Below are 21,194 nucleotides of genomic sequence, written 5' to 3'. Positions count from 1 at the left end.
CCAGAGCCGGTGTGGGAGCGGGCGGACTGCGGGGCACGTCGGGCGCTCCCGGGGCTGGCGGTTCCTGCAGCAGCCGCTGCTAGCTCTCGGTCGCTGAGGCCCTGTGAATAAAAAAGCAACAGATTAAAAACAAAAAAAAAAAGCCTGAGCCCGAGAAACGAGCGTGTTTTATCTTAATGAAGCTCCTTGTCTTTGAAAGGGGCGGTATGGAAGGAAATCAAACTGGTCTTAAAGTCACCCAAAGCTTTGCGACTTTGCTTCTTGCCGTAGGAGAACCCGTGCTATTTCTGACCCCTGCATCCTCCCAGAGAGGAGGCAAGGAATGTTGTAGGTCTAACTGTGTTTGACTTGCTGCCTAGAGGGAGTCTTTAAAACCAAGACACGCTGAAGAAGGGCGAGAGTCTTCCTCGGCTTCTGACGCTGCGTGCCCTCCGACTCCGGTTCAGGCCCTTCCCGGCGACGCTGACAGTAGCCTGTCTGGCCAGAGCAAGGAGGAGTCCGACGGGAAACTCGCTGGGGAGGAAGCGCTGGGCGAGAAAGATGCCGAGGTGGAAGGCGACATCTCCGCAGCTGATGAGCTGCCGCGGTCTCTGGGGGAAAGGAGCGCGGCAGGGACAGACGCGCCCGGCGGTCCTGGGCCACCTCGAGCCGCGTCTCCGGCTGCGGAAGCCGCCGAGGCAGATCGGCTGGCGAGCCTGGCCGCCGCTGTCGACGCCGTGTCTGTTGACGAAAAGAGAGTGACTGAAATGAGGGAAGAAGCAGCAGCTGATCTGAAAACAGACAGCAGGCTGGATGCTGGCAAAGTAAGAGACCTGCCTGCGCGGGCTGGGCTGGGTGGGGAAGCTGCTGCGGCTGTTCCCGTCGCTTTGTAAGGCCCGGATTCAGGAAAGCTCTCCCAGCGCTTGCTCGCTTTCCGTTAAGTCAGCGTAAGGGCTTTCCGAGTCGGCGGGGTGTTCCGGGGGGGCACGAGGGCTCCCAGCGCCCAGATCGGCGTCCTTAGTGCGCAGCTAGGAAACCGTTCTTCTCTGCACGCGCAAAGTGCTGTCCAAAGCAACCGACAGGCAAAAACCCCGAACTGTGACGCGCGTTTCGAGTCTTGGAGGAGAAATAAGTCTCAGCTTTCAGTGCTGCCATCTGTACCAAGCAAGCAGGTTTCATAATGAAGTTCACACCAAGCCCAGCTGTCCGCGCTGCTTTGTTTCTCTCCGTCTGTTGTTTCTCTCAGCTTATGCAGAGACGGGGCGAAAGCGTCAAGCGAGCTGCCAGCTGCGATGTTCGCAGCTCTGCGGGGGGAAGCGCCGGGGAGGTGCGAGGTCAGAGGCGGGGAGGACGCTGCCTCGGGGCTGCCTCCGGAGCGGGCGCTCGAGTCCGTCGAGCAGGGTACCGTCCGGGCTGCCCGCCGCTTTCCCGGTGCTCGCTGGGGAGAACTGGCAAAGAGCTGACTGCGGCCGGCTGAACCAGGGTGTCTGTGCAGTCTCGGGCAGGAGAAGAACCGCAGAGTGTCGCAGGGCGCAGATGGGTTCGTGGCCCCTGCAGCCGGGGTGCCGGACAGGCGCGCGCCATCCACTCTTGCTCAGTGTCCCCCAGAAACGCTCCAATATGAGATCGGAATAACCGTTTCTTTCCAATCTAGTCTCCTTCCTGCTGATTTTGGTGATTTTTCTAGTTCCACTGATGCGTAATGTCTTGAAGAAACGGTAAGCTATAGCGCTGAGCCTGGAAAACACGCGCTGTCCCGAAGAGCTCAAAGTTGAAAGCGTTGCTTTTACGGAGGCTTACCTGCACGCTTGCTTTAGGCGTCTGGGCAGTTCTGCTGAAGTCAGCAGGGCTGCGCCGGTGTCCGCATTGAACGCTGGCGTATCGCTTCCCGATGGCTGGGCGCGCGGGAGCCCTCGCTGCAGCTCGGCCTGGCAAGGTCCATTTAAAATCCTTCTAAGGCCACGGTACTGTCCAGCGTGGCTTTAGCCGTTCGTGCGTGGGCTGGGGCGTTCTCAGAGCTGCAGAGATCCACGCAGAAGGAGCAGAGGACAGTGAGCAAGTGCCCGTTAGCAGGGATGTTTGAAGAGCGCTTCTCTGCCCTCCCCAGTCCCATCTCCATCTCTGCCCTTTGTCTCTGTGAAGTGGCGTTTTGTGCTTGTCTCGGGGTCACACCCTTAGTGTTTTTCCTGTGATATTCAATCGCCTTTTCTTCCCTACAATAGAGAGGCCAGATTTCTCTTCCCAATATCAGTTGTCACCTTGCTGGAAACGCCTCGGTGAAGCTGCGGGGGTGAGGCGCGTTCGGGCTGTAACGCACGTCTCCTTTCAGCTTTCAAAGGCATCCGAGCCCAGCGGCGGTGGGGAGGACTTACAAGTTTCCAGCCGCTCGGACCGGGAGCTGCTGCAGCCGATGGTGAGTCACTGGAAGCTCCTTGTCCCCTGCCCGTGGGCTTCGTGCTCCTCTGGGAACGCGCAGCCGGTTAATGCTGTCCCCACCTCGCGCAGTCCGCCTGCCCCGCTCCTCGGCTGCGAAGCGGTGACCTTACGGCTGTGGCGCGGGCCGGCCACGGCCTCCTGCGCTTAGCAGGTTGTGTCCGTGGGTAATAGCCCTGGAAAAGTAGGTCACCTAGAGCTGGGACTGTGCTCGGATAACTGCCAAAAGGAAAATAATAAGCAATGTAAAAATTATGCTTTAAGGGACTCGGCAGCTTTTTCTAAGGGGAGTCGGCACGGCCGCGAGACCTGGCTCCTGCAGGTCCCAGGGTCCCCGAGATGGGGGGAGAGGCCCGTCAGCATCTCTTCATCTCCACAGGAAGGTGCCATTGCCATCTGCCAGCGGGAGCAGAGGCAGCGCGGCCAGCAAATGGCTGCGAATATCATCATTTGTTGGTGTTGGTGCAAGCCTGTGTGCCGGCTGCCGCCTCAGACAATGCCTTTTGTAGCGCTTGCGGGCACGGACACGCACGCTCCGTGTGCGCAGCCGAGTGCCAGGACCCCCAGACGCTCTGCAGGAGGGAGAGTTGTCTCGGAGGGTGACTAGCTCGTGGGCAGCTCGCGGGAGCTGACTTGTAGGAAAAATCTCAGGAAATGTGCGGCAGTAGCGGAAAGGAGAGCAGCAGAGGCGGGGTGCTTGCTGCGGACGTCACCCCTGCCTGCTGGGGCCGGTGGCGTGCCCGATGGCCCGTAGGGCACGCGGAGTTACTGAGCGCCCCGTCCGCCGTCGTCCCGGCAGGTGGCTCTGCACGACCCGCCTTGCCTGCCCGCGCCCTGGGAAAGAGAGAGAAAACCCCACTCGCTGCTGCTCAAGCCACTAACAGAGCTGTCCGTCTGTCTGCAGTACAGACAGGACCTCTGCTTGGACGTGGGGCCGAGTCTTTGCGTAGCCATCTCCCGTGTCCTGCAAACCGTTGTAATGTTCAGATACCCAGTGCTGCAGAAGGCTGGCTGTCAGCGGGGCGGTGAGCGTGGATGCCCAGCTGCGTCAGGATTTTGGCCTGACCTGTCGGGATCTCGGGTAAAACCCGTGCGTGCTCATCAGACACGGATCCTTTTCTGCTTCCTTCCTTAGGACCTGGGTTTCCAGAGTCGGCTTTCGGAGCAGGTGCTGGACGCGGGGGTTCTGTCTCCTGTTCTGGCCAGCCCCACGTGCGAGGTAAGCGCTGTACGTGTGCTCGGGGACCGAGCTGTGAATAGCCGGGGTAGAATACTGTATTGCGGTGAACTAATGGCAGGACGGTGGTGTCGGCGGAACGGCTTTGCAGAGGCAAGCAGAAGCGGCGTGTTCAGTGCCCTGCCTGCGGCGGGGCAGGGATTAGAGCAGCGCTCCTTGTTTCTTCTGCGGAGGCGAGGCGCAGGTAGCTGCGCAAAGGACGCACCTTTAGCAGAGGCGGCTTGCGAGGGGCGCGCGCAGGCTCCCGCGTCTGCTCTCCCCGCCCCGATACGAGTGTAGATAAATGGCTTTCCTGGGGAACGGTGGCAACCACGGTCTATTTTACTTTTTTCTTTTGTGAGTATATTTGTCCTTTCTCTTAAGCAGATGGGAAGGATCTATGTAACAGAACACGATAGCATAAATGGGAAGAAAAGGAGGTTAACTCCCTCTGACAGATTTTGGTGGAGGGAAGCTTGTTTTTAAGCATTGGGTTGTCCTGCCTGCTTACACGTAGGGGGGAAAACAGGCTCCTTCCAGTGAGCCTGTGGCGTACGAAGGAGCGTGCGGACGCGTGCGCCCGTCTGTGCGTCCTGTACCAGGTTAGCCTGGGATGCAGCTGCGATCGGGCGCTTCTGACTGCAGGAGACTGCCGTGCGCCTTGAGGTTTTATCCTTGTCTTCTCAGCGTGTTACCGCGTTGGCTTCCTCAGCCCCGTGCTCCTCCGGAGCCCTCTCGGCCGCCCCTCCGCCGCGCCATCCCGGCTCGCCAGCGCGGGGGCTGGAAGGGCCGGGCTCCAGCTGGGGTCGCTCAGCCTTGCTCTGATTGTAAGCGAGTTGATCAGCGGCACGGGAGGAGGCCTGGAGTGGCAAACTCGCCACCTGTCCGGCCGAGAGGAGCGCTCCAGCTTGTAAGGCTGCGCCTGGAGGACACACCTGTCCCCTCGTGCCTAATAACGAGCGTAATCAGATGTGAAGGGAAAACGAAACATATGCCTGCTGCGCTACCCCATCTCCCTTTGCCGCAGCACCACCGTCGTGCATACAGATGCCTTGCTGGAGCGGCCACGGTTTGAGTTTCTCCCAGCCCCGTCTTGAGGAGCGAGGTGGCTTTGAGCGGTGCTCCCCGCAGAACTGCGGCTGTGTCAGCAGGCAGGGGCTGCTCTGAAACGAGCCTCCGGCTCGTGGGAGCGCCTTTGCTTCCACGTAACGAGCTTGCCTCGCTTTGAATACAGCGGCAAAATATTCTGTTTTAAAAAAGGCCACCTCTGTCAGCTGCGCGAGCACGGTATTGGAGGGTTTTGGTTAGCGTGTTTTGGCAGGAGCCGCGGTAGCTTGCGGGGGCCATGTGGGCGGCTTTCTGCTAGACCTGGCTTCTCTGCTGGCGGTGGGGAGGCCGCTCTTTTCACCCTTTGCTTAACAGGCATTTAAAGCGCTGGCATCCCGCTTCGCTGGCACGGCTGCTGCGCTGAGGGCGGCGGGGAGCTGGGAGCAGGCATGCCATCTGAGCTGACGCGTGCTGGAGGTCGTGGAGATCCTCCTGCTGAGGTCCCTTGGGCACGGCGCTGTGCAGGGGGAGGAGACGGCCTGCGAGCTGTCACCCTGCTCTCCTGTGGCCGCCAGACCGGCTTTGTATTGCGGGCGTGTGAGATTTCCCCGGTGGCGTGCAGCCTGGCGTCTGGGCGGGACGGCACGCTAGGCTGTTTGCGGTACTGGGACTGCTGGGGACGCTGAGGCAGCAGGAGGGGTGGTAATTTCACAGGCGAGGCATAAAACCAGCCCTCGGTCCCCGCGGGCAGGTGCCGTCTTCACCTCCTCGAATGTGCCCGGAGGGTCCCGCAGCCCGGGGTCCCTGGGGAGGGGCCGCCCTCCCGGGAAGGGGCGCTGGGCAGGAGCGCGGCGCTGGCCCGTGCCCGGGCTCAGCAGCGTTCCCCTGTGCCTGGTTATCCCCGTTCCCAGGAAGATCTCATTCTCCATTTGCCTGGCTTCTCTCCTTTCGCAGGCAGCAGTGACAGAGCCCGTTTTGAGCCAGGAGACGTTTGCCGAGCTCCTCGGTTCTGGAGAAGTGAAGTCATTATTTCCAGGGGGCAGGAGGGAGGCTGGGAGGGGGAGCTGCCTGGGACAGCTCTGACCAGGCTGATGTGACGGAAGGTGACAGCACTTGCAGGGAATCCTTCTGCTCTTTGCTCTGCTGGACGCTTGCATAAATTACTGCTGGTCTAACCCTGCCTTATTTTGACCCTGCTCCACGGTACTCTCCCGCGTGGTGCGGGCTGAGCCCGCCTGCTGTTTCTGTGGTCCCCAAGAGCGTCCGAGCGGGCCGCTCTTCTGGGGGCCAGGAGCCTCCGCAGGGAGGGCGAGCCCTTACGGCTTGGTCGGCCGGGGCCGGCAGCTCGAGGAGGGAAGCTCTTCCCCTCCCCAGGCGAACGGCGCGGTGCGCGCTTGCGTGCGCCTGCTGCGGGGACGGAGGTGCCCGGGGCTGGCAGGTGGGAGAAGGAGCAGCCGGCTGGTTCGTATTCAGATATTTGCTGTTCGTATTTCAAGTATTTACTACGTCACAAGTAAGCCAACTGTAGTGGCTCAGGGTGCGTTCCCAAGGGGGCTGGCTTCCTTGGCGGCACCCGACGTGACAGCCAATACGCCTATCAATTTACGGCCCCGGCACGCTTCTGTGTGTGTGACATTCCTGTTTGGTTTAGGAGATTTTTTTTTTTTGTCCCACACTTTTCAGGGAGTTTAGTGTTACTCACGTGTCCATGATCCTCAGGGAAAAAACCCAGCCTGTGTCCAGAGTGCCGGCAGGGAGTTCATCTTCCGCACTGAAAACGCGAGGCCCAGCCCGTAACCCAGGGCAGCCCGGAGAGCTGAGCTCCCCGGCCTCTCGGCTGCGCTGCTGGAAGCGCTCCCGCGATGCGCCGAGACCCGCGGCTGCCGGCGGGAGAGGAGGCTGGCCCGTTCGGCTGGGCGCCGCAGCAGCCTGCGGGCGCTGTCCGCTCAGCGCTGATGGGCTGGACCGGGGCGGCGCTGCCCTTAGCAGAACCACCGCCGGGTCCTGAGAGGCTTCGATGGTGAAGGAGCCAGCAAACTCCACGCTGTTTGCTTTTACCTGCAGGCCCAGGAGCTGGGAGAAGAGGAAAAAGACCAAAGCAAAGCCAGTATAGAGGAAGAGCAAAGCAAACGAACAAAAGCTGCTGAGAGGTATGGTACAAACAGCCAGAGCAAGAGAGGAGGTGTAGCCAGCTCTAGCTCCGGGTGGCTTTCCCGTCTTGTCCGCCCCTGCTCTGCTCCCTGTAACCCGTGCAGGCGTCCCCGTAGAACGCCCTGCGATGCTGCCGCTTCTCGCGGGGTCTTTCCCTCTCACTCCTCCTGCCGCCTCCTCGGGACTGTCGCAGCGGATTTCAGCTTTGTTTCGGCTTCTGGCTGGGGAGGCAGCAAACCCGCCTGCCTTTCGTTTCCTTGTGACTGCCCCAGGTGTGGAGCTGGCTTCTGTTTCCCTTACAGCTATCTGGCTTTTCTCTAAGGCTCTGAAAGTCACGCTCCTGCCAGGATGCTCTGAACCTGTTAACCTTGTGTCTTGTGCCCTGCGGCGTTGAACCGTGGAAGACTTAGCCGGGGGCCGCTGCCCGATGAGAGACCTTTCTGGTTCTGAGGCAGCCCCGGTCTTGGCCGGCACTGGTCCTGCTGGGCTGCCGGCTCTCCGCTGGGCAGAGCCTGCAGCTGAAGGCTCCCAGGGCCAGCCCGGTGCCTGTCGCTGCTGGCAGGAGGGTCCAGCCGCAGTGTGAACGCTTGTCGTCCTCTTCCTTCCACAGAGGTGGCCCAGAGCAAGTCCCTGCTTGACCAGGTGTAAGCATTAAGCTATTTTATGTCCTGGTACACGGACGACTCGCTCGAGTGCGCTGGCTGTTACCCCGAGAGCAACGCTGGTTGCAGGCCCTTAGACCGTCTGGGGAGCTCTTTGCAGCCTGTTTGTGGCAACTCGTTTAAAACAGTTGAAATGCTGTGCTGAGCCGTGAGCTCCGTGCTCCCTCGAGCCCCTCCCTCCCTCTCCGAGAGCTGCAGCGTGTGGCATTTATAGATGAATCGTGTCAAAACTCTTAGCCTCCGCGCAGAGTTACATATCCTCTGGGGCGCTGGGAACCGAGGAGCTGTTACCCGTGCCAGGAAAACTTGCGAACAGAAGAAGCTGCAGTCCGTCTTAATGACTGCCTGCACGCCCTTGGGATCTGCAGCCTTGTTCGTAGAGGAGCTGTTCACGGGAAGGTCCCCGAAAACGTGTTCTGCCCGCAGGAGCTGTCTCCTTATCGCTTGGTACCTGCTTCCCAGCTGTGCAGCCTCTCTTTCTCTCGGCCTGTAAAGCTGCCTCGTGCTTGCTTTGTCTCTCTGCTGTGTTATTCCGAGATGAAGTAGGACTGGAGGTGTAAACATGCCTGCCGATACTCCCGTCTGTAATTTGGACAACAGCGAGAGTACTGCTCACGGGGCTGACTTGTCTTGGGGAAATTCTCCGAGGGCTCGGAAAGAGAGGGGGCTAATCCGGGGAGGGGGTTCGGCATTTTGAGACCGACACCCGTGAGATCCGCGGCTGCCTGTTAGCCCGGCAGGCCTCGAGGCGGTGGGGACGGCTTGGAGCTTTGCTGTGCCTTTGGCAGCCCGGCGGTGGCCAAAGGGGTCCCGTTGGCAGGCATGGCTCGGTGCCCGTCCGCGTCCCCTGCACGTCCCCTCTTCCCTCCGCCCCGTCTACCTGCGGCAGCCGCTAGCATCTGATCTCTGCTAATCCCGTCTTCTGTTGCCTTTTCTGCGCTGCAAAGTGCGAGGGAGCAAAGTGCTTGGGAAACGTCAGAAGAGAAGTGTGTTGCTTTAGAAAATGCCGGTCGGGAGGAGGCCGTGGCCCGGGAGCCGGAGGAGGGATCGCTGGATAGCCCCGGCAGTCTGGAGGAGCTCGCTGCCCCGCGGAAAGCGTAAGGGCTTCAGTTAAGTCCCCGGTGGCGTAAGCGTAGCAGCTTTTGTCCTTTTGTTCCCCTTCGCGGTGTCTGAAGGTAGGGCGGGAAGTCAGCACGCCAGGAGATGCGGTCTGGTGGGCGCAGCAGAGCGCGAACGTCTCCCTCCCTGCGCAAATCGGAGCAGCTGTGCGAACAGTCTGCGCTGGGGAGCGCGCGAAGAGCGGCTCGGCCCTGGGGGCTGGGGCGCAGGGCTCCGTGGCGCGGAGGCAGAGCGGTCTGCTCTGTGCTTGGGAAAGCCTCCTCCTTACCAGCGTCGCCAACGAGGCTGTAAGCGTTCGTCCTCCTTTGGTAAACGCTTTCGCGCAGCCTCCTGCGTTGGCTTGCCGAGCGGTGCCGAGATTGCGGGGGAGCAACGAAACCCCAGCACATCGCCCCGCTCTCACGGTCACTGGGAACGTGGGTTGCTTTGAGATGCGAGGTCGGAGCGCAGGACGGCCGAGCCCAGGTTCCCCGCAAAAGCCTGCCGTCTGTTGCTGTGCTGAATTGATGGTCTTTGCAGATGCGTACCTGCGGTTCCCCTGTAGAAGCGCGTTGTGCTGACTTTGCTTTCCACGTCAAATGACGGATCAGCGGACGCAACTGGCAAAACCCGGCAGCGCGTCTCTCAGGACAGAGTGGTGGGGCAGCAATCTTTGATGCGGAGACCAGCACAGCGCCTCCCGTTTTCTATTAGGCATTGCGCTGAGCTGTATAAATGCCTGGGTGCTGGCTGGATCTCTTTTTAAGCAGGGACTGGGGCAAAAGGAAGAGCGTGATAAAAGGTGGCAGCGGCTGAATCGCTTTGCGAGCAGCCCGATAAATGCCGCCTTCCGCAGGCGTCTCCGCAGCTGGCCCAGAGCAGGGAGCGTCATGGGGGAGCGCCACTGAAGCGGGATTTTTCCAGAACCCGGCGACTCTTTCCTCTGTCTTGTTCCTTTTGCTAACGGCTGCACAAGTGACCTTTTCTCTTTTGAGTGGGGCTGCTATTTCCCCGATTCCTGGCAAAACAGAAGTCCTCCGCCTTACGCTAGCAGTCTCGGAGCACGATGAGACCTTGCTGCTCCAGCTTGCACTCGCAAAGACGACCATTATTTTTTCCTAGGCTCATCTTCGTTTCCCCCTCCTTCTCCTTCAGCCTCTCTCAGACCTTATAATTTTGCTGCTCTCTGTCTGAAAAAACTTAATTAGAAACAGATTGGGTTTGAATTCTTGGAGCACCTGGGGCTTTCTGTTGCCTAGAGCTGGCAAAGCCCCAGCGCGCTTTAGATTGCAACTGCAGAAAAATACCTGGTCCACCAGAAGCGCGCTGCCGGTCCCCGGGCTGACGAGGGGCACTCGCTGCCTCTGCTCTTGTGCCGGGCAGCCCCAGCCAGGGTGTCCCAGCTACTAGATCCTTCCTGAAGTGAGACCCTCTCGCCCTCGCACGGTGAGCTCTAGCGGGCCGAAATACGCGTTATTCAGGGCTCCACGGCAGCGGGCCAGCGGCCGCGGGCTGGTGGGGGTCCTGCTCGTCCCTCCCCTTTGCCGACGGTGACGCTTTTGCCGTAGGTGGCTCTGAGGTTTTGGGTTTGGAGTCGATTCTGCGTGGGGGGATGCGGCTGTTCCTTTCGTGTTACTCGGTTTTCCGTCACCCTTTTGCCAAAGGAGCCTTCTCTTTTCGGTAGGCGCCCCGAGAAGGAAATGAAGCACGAGCAGTCCTTGAACCAGCCTAGTGAAGAATCCCTGGAGGGAATAGCCAAGGAGCTGGAGCTGGAGCTCGAGCGAGAGAAAATGCATTTATTGCAAGCAAAGAAGGAGAAAATTCAGCAATTCCAGGAGGAGATGAGGCAGCAGGAGGAGGAGGAAGCTCAGAAGCTTCATCAGCAGAAAGAAAAATCCCTCAGGTACGTTCCTCTTTTACTCCACCTCCCCGCTTTCTCCTATGAGCCTTTCCTAGCTGCGGTTTCGTTGCCGGCGGCCGCGGGCTTGTGCCGTTGTAGGCCACCAGCCTGGAAGTGGGGCTGCTTTGCGGAGTTGTGGGCGAAGGAGGCAAGAACAAGGCTTTTGGGGAGGAGGAGCACGGGGCTCCCTGCCCGGCACGGAGGGTCCTGTGCGCGAGGGTCTGCGCACCTTGAAACGAGCAGGGGTCTGCTGTCGGTGCCGCAAACACTCAAGGCAGATGCGTGGAGAGCGCGGTCTGCCGCAGGAAAGCGCTCTCCAGCGCAGGCAAGAGAGCGTCTTCCCCTGTCCCGCAAGAGGAGCTCTGATGCGATACACGCGCAGCTTTCAGAGCTCTGAGCCTGCCTCTTACGGTTAACCTGGGAAGAGCTTCCAGCTGGGCGCGTGGAGCTTTGCCGCCTGGCAGGCGCTCAAATCCTGGGCGAAATGCTGGTAACGGGAGTGGAAATGGGAGCCTTAGAGGAGGCGAGGTTACCCCAGAGGAGCTGCCTGAACCTCTGGTGCTGTACGTTTTACAGAGGCCCTTCCAAACAAGACTTTAAGGAACGGGGCACGGATGCCTGCGTGAAAGCCAGCCGGTGCACGAGGGTCTCGAAGCAACGCAGGGAGCAGAACGGCACTGGGAGCCGTGTCCTCGCCCTGGGGGGATTCTTCTCTCAAGGCTTCTCTTTTACTTCAGGTGGCCTTGAGGCTTATGTTCTTAGCACGCCGAGCCAGCCAGAAACAGTATCTCGGCAGGGGATGTCATGGGAATGCTGTCTTGGGTGCGAGGGAAGACACAGAAAGGGAAAAAGGTCTATGCAGTACTAAAGCAGTAGCAGAAAGGGCGTCTCACGGAAATAGGAAGCTTACAGATGCAGTAAAGCATCCGGGCACCGTGGCTGGGAGCCTGCTTTCATTTAACAGGAGCTGATTTCATTTACCTGGGAAAAACCCCAAGTGCCACCTCTGATGACAGAGTGCACGTTAAAAGCGCGCCACGGCAGTTTGGTGCTTGGGGGCTGCGCCTCCCGTGCCAGCAGCCGGGTTCGGAAGGCGGGGAGGAGAATGAACGGTCTGGAGCCCTGGCGATGCATCGCCCGGGCGGGCAGAGCGAGTGGGAGCAGCGGCTGAGCTATAGGCCCTGGGGAGGTGGTTGGAAGCCATTAAAGCCTCCTGAACCTCTTTTCTTTTTTTCTTTTTTTCTTTTTTTCTTTTTTTCTTTTTTTCTTTTTTTTTTTTTTTCCTGGCTGCTCATCTCTCAGGACTCTAAAAGAAGATTTGGCAAAGGTTTCTGAGGAGGAAGAGCTGCGCGTCAGAAAGGAAGAAACTGAGAGACTCTCAAAGCTGCGAGCCAGAATCACCTCGGAGACCGAGGCAGAGAAGGAGAAGATAAGGTGAAAAGTTTTGCTGCCATCCCTGGGGACCCAAACTGTGCTGGTCCGGGAGGGAAGCGCCTTGCGTGCCACCGGCAGGCGCTCAAAGCGGAGGTGCTAGCCCGCCCGAGCCTCCCGTGGCCGGTCGCCTGCCTTGGCCGTGAGCGCGAGGCCCCAGCCGTGACGCTGTACGTGCCGGGGAGCCGCGTGTCGAAAGGAGGTAAAACGGAGGGACCTTATCGCCGCCTGGGAGCTGATCCAGTTTTGCTAAATAGACGTATCGTGCAGAAGTGCCCTGAGAGAGGTGCTGCTGTAATGTTGGACCAGGCGCAGCTCTGGGGCACGGAAGTGAAAGAGGTGGCATCTGCAAGGATGGCCGCGCTCGGCAGCGTGGCTTGCCTTGAGCGGACGTCTCCGTCTAACGGCAGTTAGGGCCTGTTGAAACCGCCGGAGGCGGCAGAAAAGGCAGACGCTGGCAAACTTACATTTTCCTCTTTCTTTTTTTCTTAGCTGACAGATATGCATCCACCCGACTGCTTTGCTGTTTATTTCCAAGGCCTGAGCTTTGGATCCGCGCTTGTGGATCTGCGTGCTGTGGGTCCTGGTTCCTTCTGGCTTGCGTGTCCTGTCCTCTAGCAGTGTCTTCTGTCAGCTCTGGTTCCGGAACGGAGGCCAGCGGTAAAGGACCAAATCCTGACTTGCCTCTGTCTGTGTTCTTGTCGCAAACCCGCCAGGGCAGAGCAAGAGGTCGCGCTGCAGAAACTAAGAGAAGACTGGGAATCCCTGCAGGTGATGGAGAAGGAGAGCCTGGAGAAGCAGCAGCAGCTCGCTTTGGAGAAGATGAAGCTGGAAATGGAGGAAGCTCGGCAGAAGGAGATGGTGGGGCTGGAACAAGAGAAGGAGCAAGTCCTGCGTGAGCTCAAGGAGAGATTAGACAGGGAAAAGAAGAAGGTGAGGTGCTTATTGCCAGCTGGGGTCAGAGCCGTGCTGTTCGTGCTGACCTGGCTTGCGTTGCGACGCTCAAGTGTTGAGGTTAAATAACGCCTGCACGTGCTTTAGTAACGGCTGCCTTGAAACATAAAGATGTTAGGCACGCTGTTAGAGGCGTGACGGAGGTGGGGAGGAGTACTCCCCCAATTTTTATTACCATGGTGATGAAATAACACTTATTTCAATGGCCACATTGCATCTGAAGAAAAGAAGGATCGCCGCGTGTCTCTGCCAAGCTAAACCGAGCCATTTTATCTGATCGGAATACCGCTTTGGCTGCCGCTGTAGTCCTCCGGGGAGCTCGGGGGGCTCCCGCGTGGAGGCGGTCCGTAGTCCTTCCAGCCCAGCGCGGCTGAGATCGGCTGAGGAGGGAGGGGGAAGCACCCTCCCGCTCGGGAGGGAAAGCTCAGCGAGAGTGAAGGCACCTCGTGTATAGTCCGCTCTGAAAGGGGGCTTCCGTGCGCTTTTTTGATGCTGATGGATAGACGCTAACCGCAAACGCGTCTTGCACAGCGCGTCCCCACAAATAGAGGTTTTCCAGCAGCCTGTCTTGCTCCTGTTCCCGTAGGCAGCAGAAGAGCTGGAGAAGCAGTTTGCAGCTGAACTCCAGCAGGTGAAATCCGCAGCAGAAGAGAAGCATCGTAAGGTAAAACGTGGTGTCCTCGGGAAGTAAACTGGTTGTTTTGCTCCCCCACACGGCCACCAAAGGTGGCCAGGGAGGGCGTCGTTAATTTTTTCCCGCTTCCTAAATGCGGCCCTGGTCTGGCTCAGCATTTGGACGTGCTCCAAGTCGGGGGCGGTGAGACTGCACACGCTGGTCCTTGCCGCGGTGCTTGCTCTCTGTAGGAGGGCCCTAAATGGATCTTGTCAGAAGGGTGACAAGTCTCCGTGGGCGGCTTTCATGGCAGGTCATTTCCAGCCTGCGAACCCAGATAGCAGAGGCACAGAGGAGCGAGGAGGCTCGGCTGCGTGACGACTTGCAGAGAGCAGAGCAGAAAGTGCAGCAAAAAGCCTTTCAAGTAACCGAATACGAACGCGAGGCGAGTATTCATCTCGGATTGCTGAGGGTTCTTCACCCTCTCTTCTTGGGCGCGTGGTGAGGCCCGAGGGGCCACGTCCCCTGCCCAGGGGTGACCGGTGCCTTCGGGGAAAGGACGCCCCTGCAGCATCTCGCCAGGGCGCTGGCTTGGCGCTGCCTGATGCCCCTTGCAAGGTGCTCGGAGCCTCAGTCCCTCTGCGAGAGGCTGATCGCTGGGGGGCCACTGGAGCGCCGTAGCTCGGGGGAAGAGCTGTCCGTGTTATCCCTGCAGCTCGGCGAGCTTATGAGAGAGAAACGCCGGGAAGTGGAAGATGAGCACGAGAGGAAAATGGAGAGGATGAAAGAGGAGCACCAGGAGGTCCTAGCACGGATCCAGGACCAGTACGAGGAGGAGGTACTGCGGGGGGAGAGCAGCGAGTTGCTCAGTTGGGCCGCGCCTGGGCTGGCACTGCTGCTTGCCAGGCCCGCCTATCTCGGCCCCTCCTAGAGCTGGAAATCTCCTTTCTTCTAGCAGAACTGTTGCCATAACATAAAATGAATTTAGGCTGGGGTTGTAAGGGTCAGCTGTCCAAATAGTCTCTGGGCAGGCCACTTCTGCGTGCGTTTGTGGACTTCTGTACAAGCGAAGATTGTTCACGTTTTTGCAGGTGCCTGCTCTGGAAAGCCTTCTGCCTCCCGTTTTTGACTATACAGCGCGTGACAAAACCTTAGTTTCATGGGTGGCTTCTTCTTTCTTGAGCCACTCCCTTAACAGCGTTGTCCCTGTGAGCAAGCGGTGTTAATTTGCTGACTGGCGTTTGCTCAGGAGCTGCTGTGGGACGGGCTGGCTTTCCAGAGGGCGCGCGTCCTGCGTGTTCCCGTGGCCTTGCTGGAGAACCTCTGCTTCGCTCAGCCGCTTTCCTTCTTTGGGTTTTGCGGCAAACAGGAGCGAAAGCAAAGGGCAGAGCTGCTCGAAGGCCTGCGAAGTGAGCTGGCGCGCCTCCGGCAGCTCCACGCGGCGGAGGTGAAGGCTCTGCAGGCGGAGCTGGACGAGCGGCTTACTGCGCTGCAGCACAGGCACAGGGAGAAGGTGAGGAGAAGCCTTTGCCTCGGGTTGCTGTCACTTGGCTGCCTGGGGACGGCCTGGGCGTGGTGACACCTCCGTGTGCTTGCCAGCCCAGGGCGACGCAAGCGGCAGGTCGCATCTCCCCAGTTTTCCTTGCTCCTGGTGGCAGAGCTCTGCCCGGTGAGTGAGGAACTTGTGCCGCGCTCTCTTTTAACTGGGCATCTCCCTGCAGGAAAGAAAACTCCAGGATTCAGAAAACGAGCTTGAGATGCGCATGAGGAACGTCAAAGCCAGATCAGCGCAGCTCCTCAGCCAGGTGAGCCAGCCCCGGTGGGCTCGCAGAGGTCTCCCAGCCCGTGCTGCTCCTCTGGTTGCTCCCTCGGGGGGGGGACTCGGCCAGGGCTTGCGCTGCCGTCCACGCTACAGGTGAAGCTTCCATCGCGAGGCGGAGCAGGGCTAAGCAGTCCTCGTGACTGATGTCTGCAGCGACAGTCAGCGCTCTGGCTTTGTCGGGGCTTTGGGAGGCAGTAAGCGGCAGAGGGACCGTAAAAGCCTTTCCAGGCAGCGCGTCCTGCTCAGCGTAACTTTGGATTTTAGTCAGTCCCTTCCTGATCTACCTCCTCTTCTCCCTGCTGCCGTGAAAAGGGAATGAGCGTTTCTGGACCTTGGGCAGCAGGGTGGGAGAGGGAAGCACTCCAAATGCTCCTGTGGAGCTGGCAAGGATCACCGGCTGATGCTCTCGCCTGCCAGGTCTCTAAGTGCTGGCCTGTGCCCAGGGCTGTAGGTAGCCTTGCTTCTGTCAGCCCTTCCTTTCCAAGCGGTGCCGGAGTGAGGACGTAATAAGGCGGAGAAATGCCGGAGGCAAGCAGAGGTTTCAGAAAAGCAAGATCCCGCAGAGGCGGCTGCGTGCCTCGAGTGCCCTCGCAGCTGAGCAGGAAGGGCCGTCCTTCCCACGGGAACGCAAACGTTCCCAGCGTCTCGCTTGAAGTCAGGGAGGCAGAGGATCTTGAGCGCAGGAGGGGGAATAAAGCAGCGCTGACAACAGTCCTCGGGTGTCTTGAAATGGTCTTGAGACTCGGGCCTGACCTCGGTACTTCAAGTGCCGCTCGGCGTCGGCCGTCTCCTCGCTCTGACGCTCACCTACTTTCTCATCTGTACCTAGGAGGAGTCTCTGAGAAAGAAAAGGCAGCAGCTGCTGGATGAAGACAGACGGACTGAGCTAGAAAGAGATGTATGTATGTCTTAGCTCTGGAGAGGTGCTGTGCCGCTTTCCTTTTGGGGGCGAGGGGAGCACGTTAGAACTACGGCTTTAAAAGAGCAAACGGTTGCTTCTAAACTGCGAGTCTGAAAATCCCTCCCTGCCTCAGCCGGGAGCGCCGTCCTGCCGGGAGTTTGATTAGCTCTGAGCTGCCTCCCAAAAAGAAGAGACAGCCCTCTTCTTCCAGGATCGGCACCTGCATTCGTAGCTCGGGGACCTCCCGCGAACTGCGCGAGTGGCGAGTCTCTTGCACACTGCGCGCCTTTCCTTGTGGCTTGGGGGAAATGACTGTGAGGGATTGTTTTGGCTTTCTTCTAGGAAGCTGCTTTAGCTTCTCAGCTCCGCCTGGAGGAGAACAGGAAGGAGCACGCCAGCCTCCTCGAGTCCCTCCGGCAGCTGCGTAGGTCTCTCGAGGAGCTCCAGGACCAGAAAGCTGAGCTGGAGGCCCAGGTGGACTTGTTGCAGACCCGAAGCCAGAGGCTGCAGAAACGCATCAGGTGCGTGGAGGAGAAATTTCATCTCGTGCAAAAAATCTCCCCTGTGCTCCTAAGGGAAACCTCTCTGACCTCGCCTGGATCTCTCCCTCGCCTCTGAGCTTCTTGCGTGTTGGGCCGTGTTCCTCCAGAACCCTGACGGTGGTTTTACTGCGTGTCGAGGGCGTGGAGGTCCTGGGGGCTGTTTCCAGGTCTATTAGTAACTCGCTGTGTAACTTTGCCCCTTTGCCCCTGCTTGCCAGGTTAATTGGTCTGTCTTCTCCCCATCTGTCTTGTGAGCTTAATAAGATGCTTGGCGAGGGGCACTGAAATGCAGAGAAAAGACTTTCCTGAGGTAGCTGAGCCTCTGGGGGAGGGCGCGAAGCGACGTTTCCCTGCCCAGCCAGGGGCTACGTTTGACGTCGCCCCGCAGAGCCGATACTGGTGGCCTCTTGCACGCCTGCGGCCCTTTCCCTCCTGGAAACTGGAGGTCGCTTTGGACGCGGCTGCAGATAGATTACCGGTCTAACCGAGCGCTGCCGCTGTTGCCTTTTCTCGGGGCAGCGAGCTGGAGGCAGCTGTCCGGAGCAAACAGGAGACTTTGAAAGAGCTGGAGGCAGAAGGAAGCGTGGGATCTCCGAGAAGGAAAGCCGAGCTCCATGTTGAAGACCTGAGAGAAAGCGTTCACGCTGTGAGTAACGCGGACCGTAAGGGTGCTTCCCTGTGGGATCCGAGGCCGTAACTCCCTTGAAAAGCCCAGCTTTTGTTCCTTCTGCGTGAACCCGGCTGAGATGCAGCGACGCGTTTTCTCTGCCAGGGGACGTCAACACGTTTAGCAGTAACTGTTGATTTCTGCCTGTTAGGACGGGGGGGAAGGGGTGTCGGATCCTTGAGCGCCCTTGGAGTCCAAGGCAGGACTTGAGTCAGGGGTAGAAATGTCTGTGTTCCTTTTTACAAGTCAGATAAAGAACACCCCCGGCACTGGTCTGGATCTGGGCGATGCCGCGGTGATGTCATTCCAAAGTTTTGCTCCTAATGGGACCCTGGGGTTCTGTCTCCCATACGTATTTCTTAGTTTTTGAAATGCTTCAACTCCTCAGCGCTCGCCCAGAGAGCCTGCTTCCCCGCCCTCGCAAAGCCATGAGGACAGCGACTTCCAGTTTGATCAGTGAGTATCTGCGGGCCAGCCGCTTCTGGAAAACGTTTTCGCTTTGGTTTTGCAAGCAAATGGGGTTTACGCCCGTTGCGCTGACACTCCGCTCGTGGGGAGGGGGCTGCGTGAGGCTTGCAGGACGGCACAGCCAGCGCAGAGCCAGGAGCACGCCCGTCTCTCTCTCGCCTAGCGTCAGGAGCTACATCTCTGCGGAAGGGATCTCCATCAGGAACGCCAAGGAGTTCCTGGTGCGCCAGACCCGCTCCATGAGGAAGAGGCACACGGCGCTGAAAGCTGCAAAGCAGCAGTGGCGCCAAGACATGCAGAAAGCGCAGGAGGCGGTGCGGGATCCGGACAGCTCCCGGCTCCTGGAGGGCGTGCGCCGGAACCTGGAGGAGGTGAGCTGAGCGCCGCCCGCGCCCGGGTGTCGGCATCGTGGCTGCGCGAATGAACCCGCAGCCCTGGGGTCGGTTCCTGGCTCCGCAGGTGCGGTGACGGGCAGCCGGGGGTGCCGAGTCCTCCTGGAGATCAGATCTCGCGTGGTTTTTGGGTTAGATACGCAGCGTTCGTCCCTCCTCGTGTCTTCCTCGTCATAACACAAGGGTTAGAGGCTGCGGATCGCAGTGACGTTACCGCGCGTCAGACGAGCGGCCCGGAGCGCCTGCGTGCGCACGCGTGGCCCGCAGCTAACGGAGCGTTGCGCGGTAGAAGAGTTTCGGTTCTGTTTCGCTGTGTGCGCTGCGGACTAGGAAGGCTCTACGAAGCAGTCGCTGCAGTGCGGCCCGTGCTCCGTAGTTTGCTAGCTTCCAGGAGCTCTGGGGACCTTGAAAACGGAGAAAGCATTTGGTGGGGAAAGAGGGATTCCCGTGCCATGCAGGTCCCGTAACACGATTTTTCCTCCTAGCAAAGGAAGTGACAGGTATCCGTCCCACCGGTGGGTACAAATTCAGGGTCGTAGCTCTACAGTGATTTCACCCTTGCTTGGCAGAGGGTTCTTGAGTGCTTGCCAGCTCTGCCGGTATGCCAGCCAAAGACAGGGAAGATCGTAGTTTCCCTCGCTCGTGATAGAGAACGCTTATGTCTGCAGAACCAAAGCTGTTCACCCTGTTGGCTGCCGGGTTTGGAAGCGAAACCTCCTCTTCCTTGGGGTGAAGGTGCTTCGAGGCGCGTGCTCTGCCCTCTGTACGCTCCGCTTCCCGCGCTGTCGAAGGCCTGGGAGCAGTTGTACTCCAGCAGCACGATTCCCCGTGCTGAGCAGAAGCGAGATAACGAAAGTCACCACGACGACGAACGCAGATTATTTCCTGTCATCCTTGTTTAATTTTCCTCCTTGGCTTGGCTGTTGATCCACTGCAGGAAGCAAAGCAGTTGGAGAAGATGAAGTCGGCTATGCGGAAAGGGCAGGTGCTGCTGAAGAAGAAAGAGGAGAAGCTAAGCCAGCTGGAGTCCTCGCTGCTGGAGGAGGTAAGCACAGCAGCACTCCTGCTTGGGCCTGCCCGGCCGCGCTCCCAGCCCGCCCAGAGCCCCTGGCCTCCTCTCCTAGGCTGGACTCTCTCTGCGGGGCTTTTGGTCCCTCTGCGGGCTGTTAGCTGGCGGCCAGAGGCTGGTGTTTGCCAGCGGAGCCGGATTTTAGAAACGCGTTCTCCGGGAGCAGAACGGTGCGTCTGTCTGAGATCGGCGGGAGAGAGGCGGCCGGTCGCAAGGTCGGGGAGCACGACAAGCCGAATTGAGCCGTCACCCCCGTGATTCGCCAGCTCCGCAGCCAGCAGGGCAGATGCGGGCTGGGGTTTGGGACGGAGACTCTTCCACGGCGGCAGCTTGCCAGGCAGGGCCGCTGCCGGCCGGGATGGACCTGCAAACCTGCCGAGTGCGCTGGCTTGCGAGAAGCGTGTTCGTTAGGTCAGAAACGAACCACAGTTAACACCAACGTGCTGAAGCATCCTACGATATAAACTCAAACCTCACATCAGGATGCTTAGATGTCTCGTTAACTGTCTGTATCTTGGCCAAGATGGCAAACGCTGAGCCTTCCCTCTGCTGCTGGCACCGGACTCGCCGTTAAGCGTGGGGCTGCAGAGTGGATACAGCAGGCAGCCCGAAAAAGCTGCGTGACTTGCGGCTAGGGAAAGCAAGGGCAGGTCACCTTGCGCGAGCTAGGCTCGGGTCTGCTTTCCCGCCCGAGGCGAGCCCTGGGATCCGCTCGGCTCTGCCTGGGACCGCGGGGCCTTAGGCAGGGCAGCAGCAGATGCGAGAGCACGAGACCTTTGAGGGTGGAGCGCTTGTCCTTGGTGCAGAGAGAGAACCCAGCCCCTGCGAGAGTTTCGAGGCTTATTTAAGCCCAAACACTTGGACTCCTGCCTAGACGGGCCCGTTCACGTGGCCGTTGGATTTGGCCTCCAGTGCGCGCACGTGCTTCTTCCAGAGACTGAGCGGTCTCTTGACTTTCAGATTTTGCTGTCGGGGGCTGAAGACGAGTCTGCTGTCACCTGGCCTATGCCCGTCCCCGCAGTCCAGCCTGCGGAGACCGGCGGTAGGCGGTATTCCAGCGGCTTTTATGTTTCGGGGACAGAACAGGAGGTTTTATTTACGTTGTTTTCCTTCTTTTGACCAGCTTTCGGACGAAGATACGCTGAAGAGTGCCGCGTGCAAGAAGATGGTGACTTTTGATCTCAGCAACTCTGAGGACACAAACAGCACGTCCAGCGTGAATCTGCATCAGCCTAAACGTAAGCGCCTGACGGGCTTGATAGGCTGTGCCCAGGGCATAATGCTTTAGACCTGGCTCTGGCTTTCGCTCTCGCCTCTCGGAGGCACCTTCTGCTCTTCTGACTCGTGCTCGCTAGCGCCCAAGGCAGGTCTGTCCTCCGTGACGGAGGCAGGTCTGTCCTCCGTGACGGGGACCGCTCTGCGTACAACGTTTTACGTGAGAAACTCCTTTCCTGCCTGTAGCGGCAGGTGAGAGGGATGGGACCTGCGTGAGAACTTGCCTTTTAAATCTCTGCCTTTCTTTTTCGCGTGGATTATAAAATCCGGCTTCAGCTCTTCCCTCTGCTGTTGCAGCGCTGTCTTCCTCTTCTGCAGGTGTCCGGCCTTCCTCTTCCTCACGTCTCTGGCAGGAGAGGCTGCTGCCGTTCCCTCTGTCTGCTGCTTGTGCTTTTTTCTTTGCCTCCAGTTGCCTGTAACTGGAGTTGTGCGGGTGCGGAGGAGGGCTCCCCGTAACCAGCTGGGAAGGCAGGCGGGCTGTGTTGCTCACAGAAGGGCTGAAGCTTAAGGAAAAGTTGGAAAGCTTCCCTGTGGGAACAGACTGACAATCTGTCCAGTCTGGGATCATCTCTCT

General features: G+C 59.2%; 1 protein-coding gene across 8 annotated transcripts in view; it reads left to right on the top strand.

Annotated features, from left to right (window-relative positions):
* The window catches only part of CEP164 (centrosomal protein 164), a 47,341-nt gene that overhangs the window by 14,485 nt on the left and 11,662 nt on the right, over positions 1–21,194 (top strand). For 6 of the 8 annotated variants that reach the window (XM_082330839.1, XM_082330837.1, XM_082330835.1 and 3 more), the window contains 20 exons: positions 360–803; positions 2,309–2,392; positions 3,548–3,631; positions 6,740–6,825; positions 8,436–8,585; positions 10,271–10,489; positions 11,789–11,920; positions 12,634–12,850; positions 13,458–13,535; positions 13,798–13,929; positions 14,200–14,322; positions 14,854–14,997; positions 15,206–15,289; positions 16,136–16,204; positions 16,550–16,728; positions 17,269–17,395; positions 17,805–17,872; positions 18,048–18,255; positions 19,214–19,321; positions 20,469–20,583. In XM_082330839.1, coding sequence (XP_082186965.1) covers positions 360–803; positions 2,309–2,392; positions 3,548–3,631; positions 6,740–6,825; positions 8,436–8,585; positions 10,271–10,489; positions 11,789–11,920; positions 12,634–12,850; positions 13,458–13,535; positions 13,798–13,929; positions 14,200–14,322; positions 14,854–14,997; positions 15,206–15,289; positions 16,136–16,204; positions 16,550–16,728; positions 17,269–17,395; positions 17,805–17,872; positions 18,048–18,255; positions 19,214–19,321; positions 20,469–20,583 — 2,851 coding nt within the window. The remainder of the gene's footprint in view (positions 1–359; positions 804–2,308; positions 2,393–3,547; positions 3,632–6,739; positions 6,826–8,435; positions 8,586–10,270; positions 10,490–11,788; positions 11,921–12,633; positions 12,851–13,457; positions 13,536–13,797; positions 13,930–14,199; positions 14,323–14,853; positions 14,998–15,205; positions 15,290–16,135; positions 16,205–16,549; positions 16,729–17,268; positions 17,396–17,804; positions 17,873–18,047; positions 18,256–19,213; positions 19,322–20,468; positions 20,584–21,194) is intronic. The other 2 variants (XM_082330841.1, XM_082330842.1) reach the window with 2 other exon arrangements.

This window comes from Platalea leucorodia, assembly GCF_965183815.1.
Source record: "Platalea leucorodia genome assembly, chromosome: 20".
NCBI classification, from domain to species: Eukaryota; Metazoa; Chordata; class Aves; order Pelecaniformes; family Threskiornithidae; genus Platalea; species Platalea leucorodia.
Note: the sequence above shows the minus strand (reverse complement) of the source record. Positions and strands in the feature narration are given on the sequence as shown.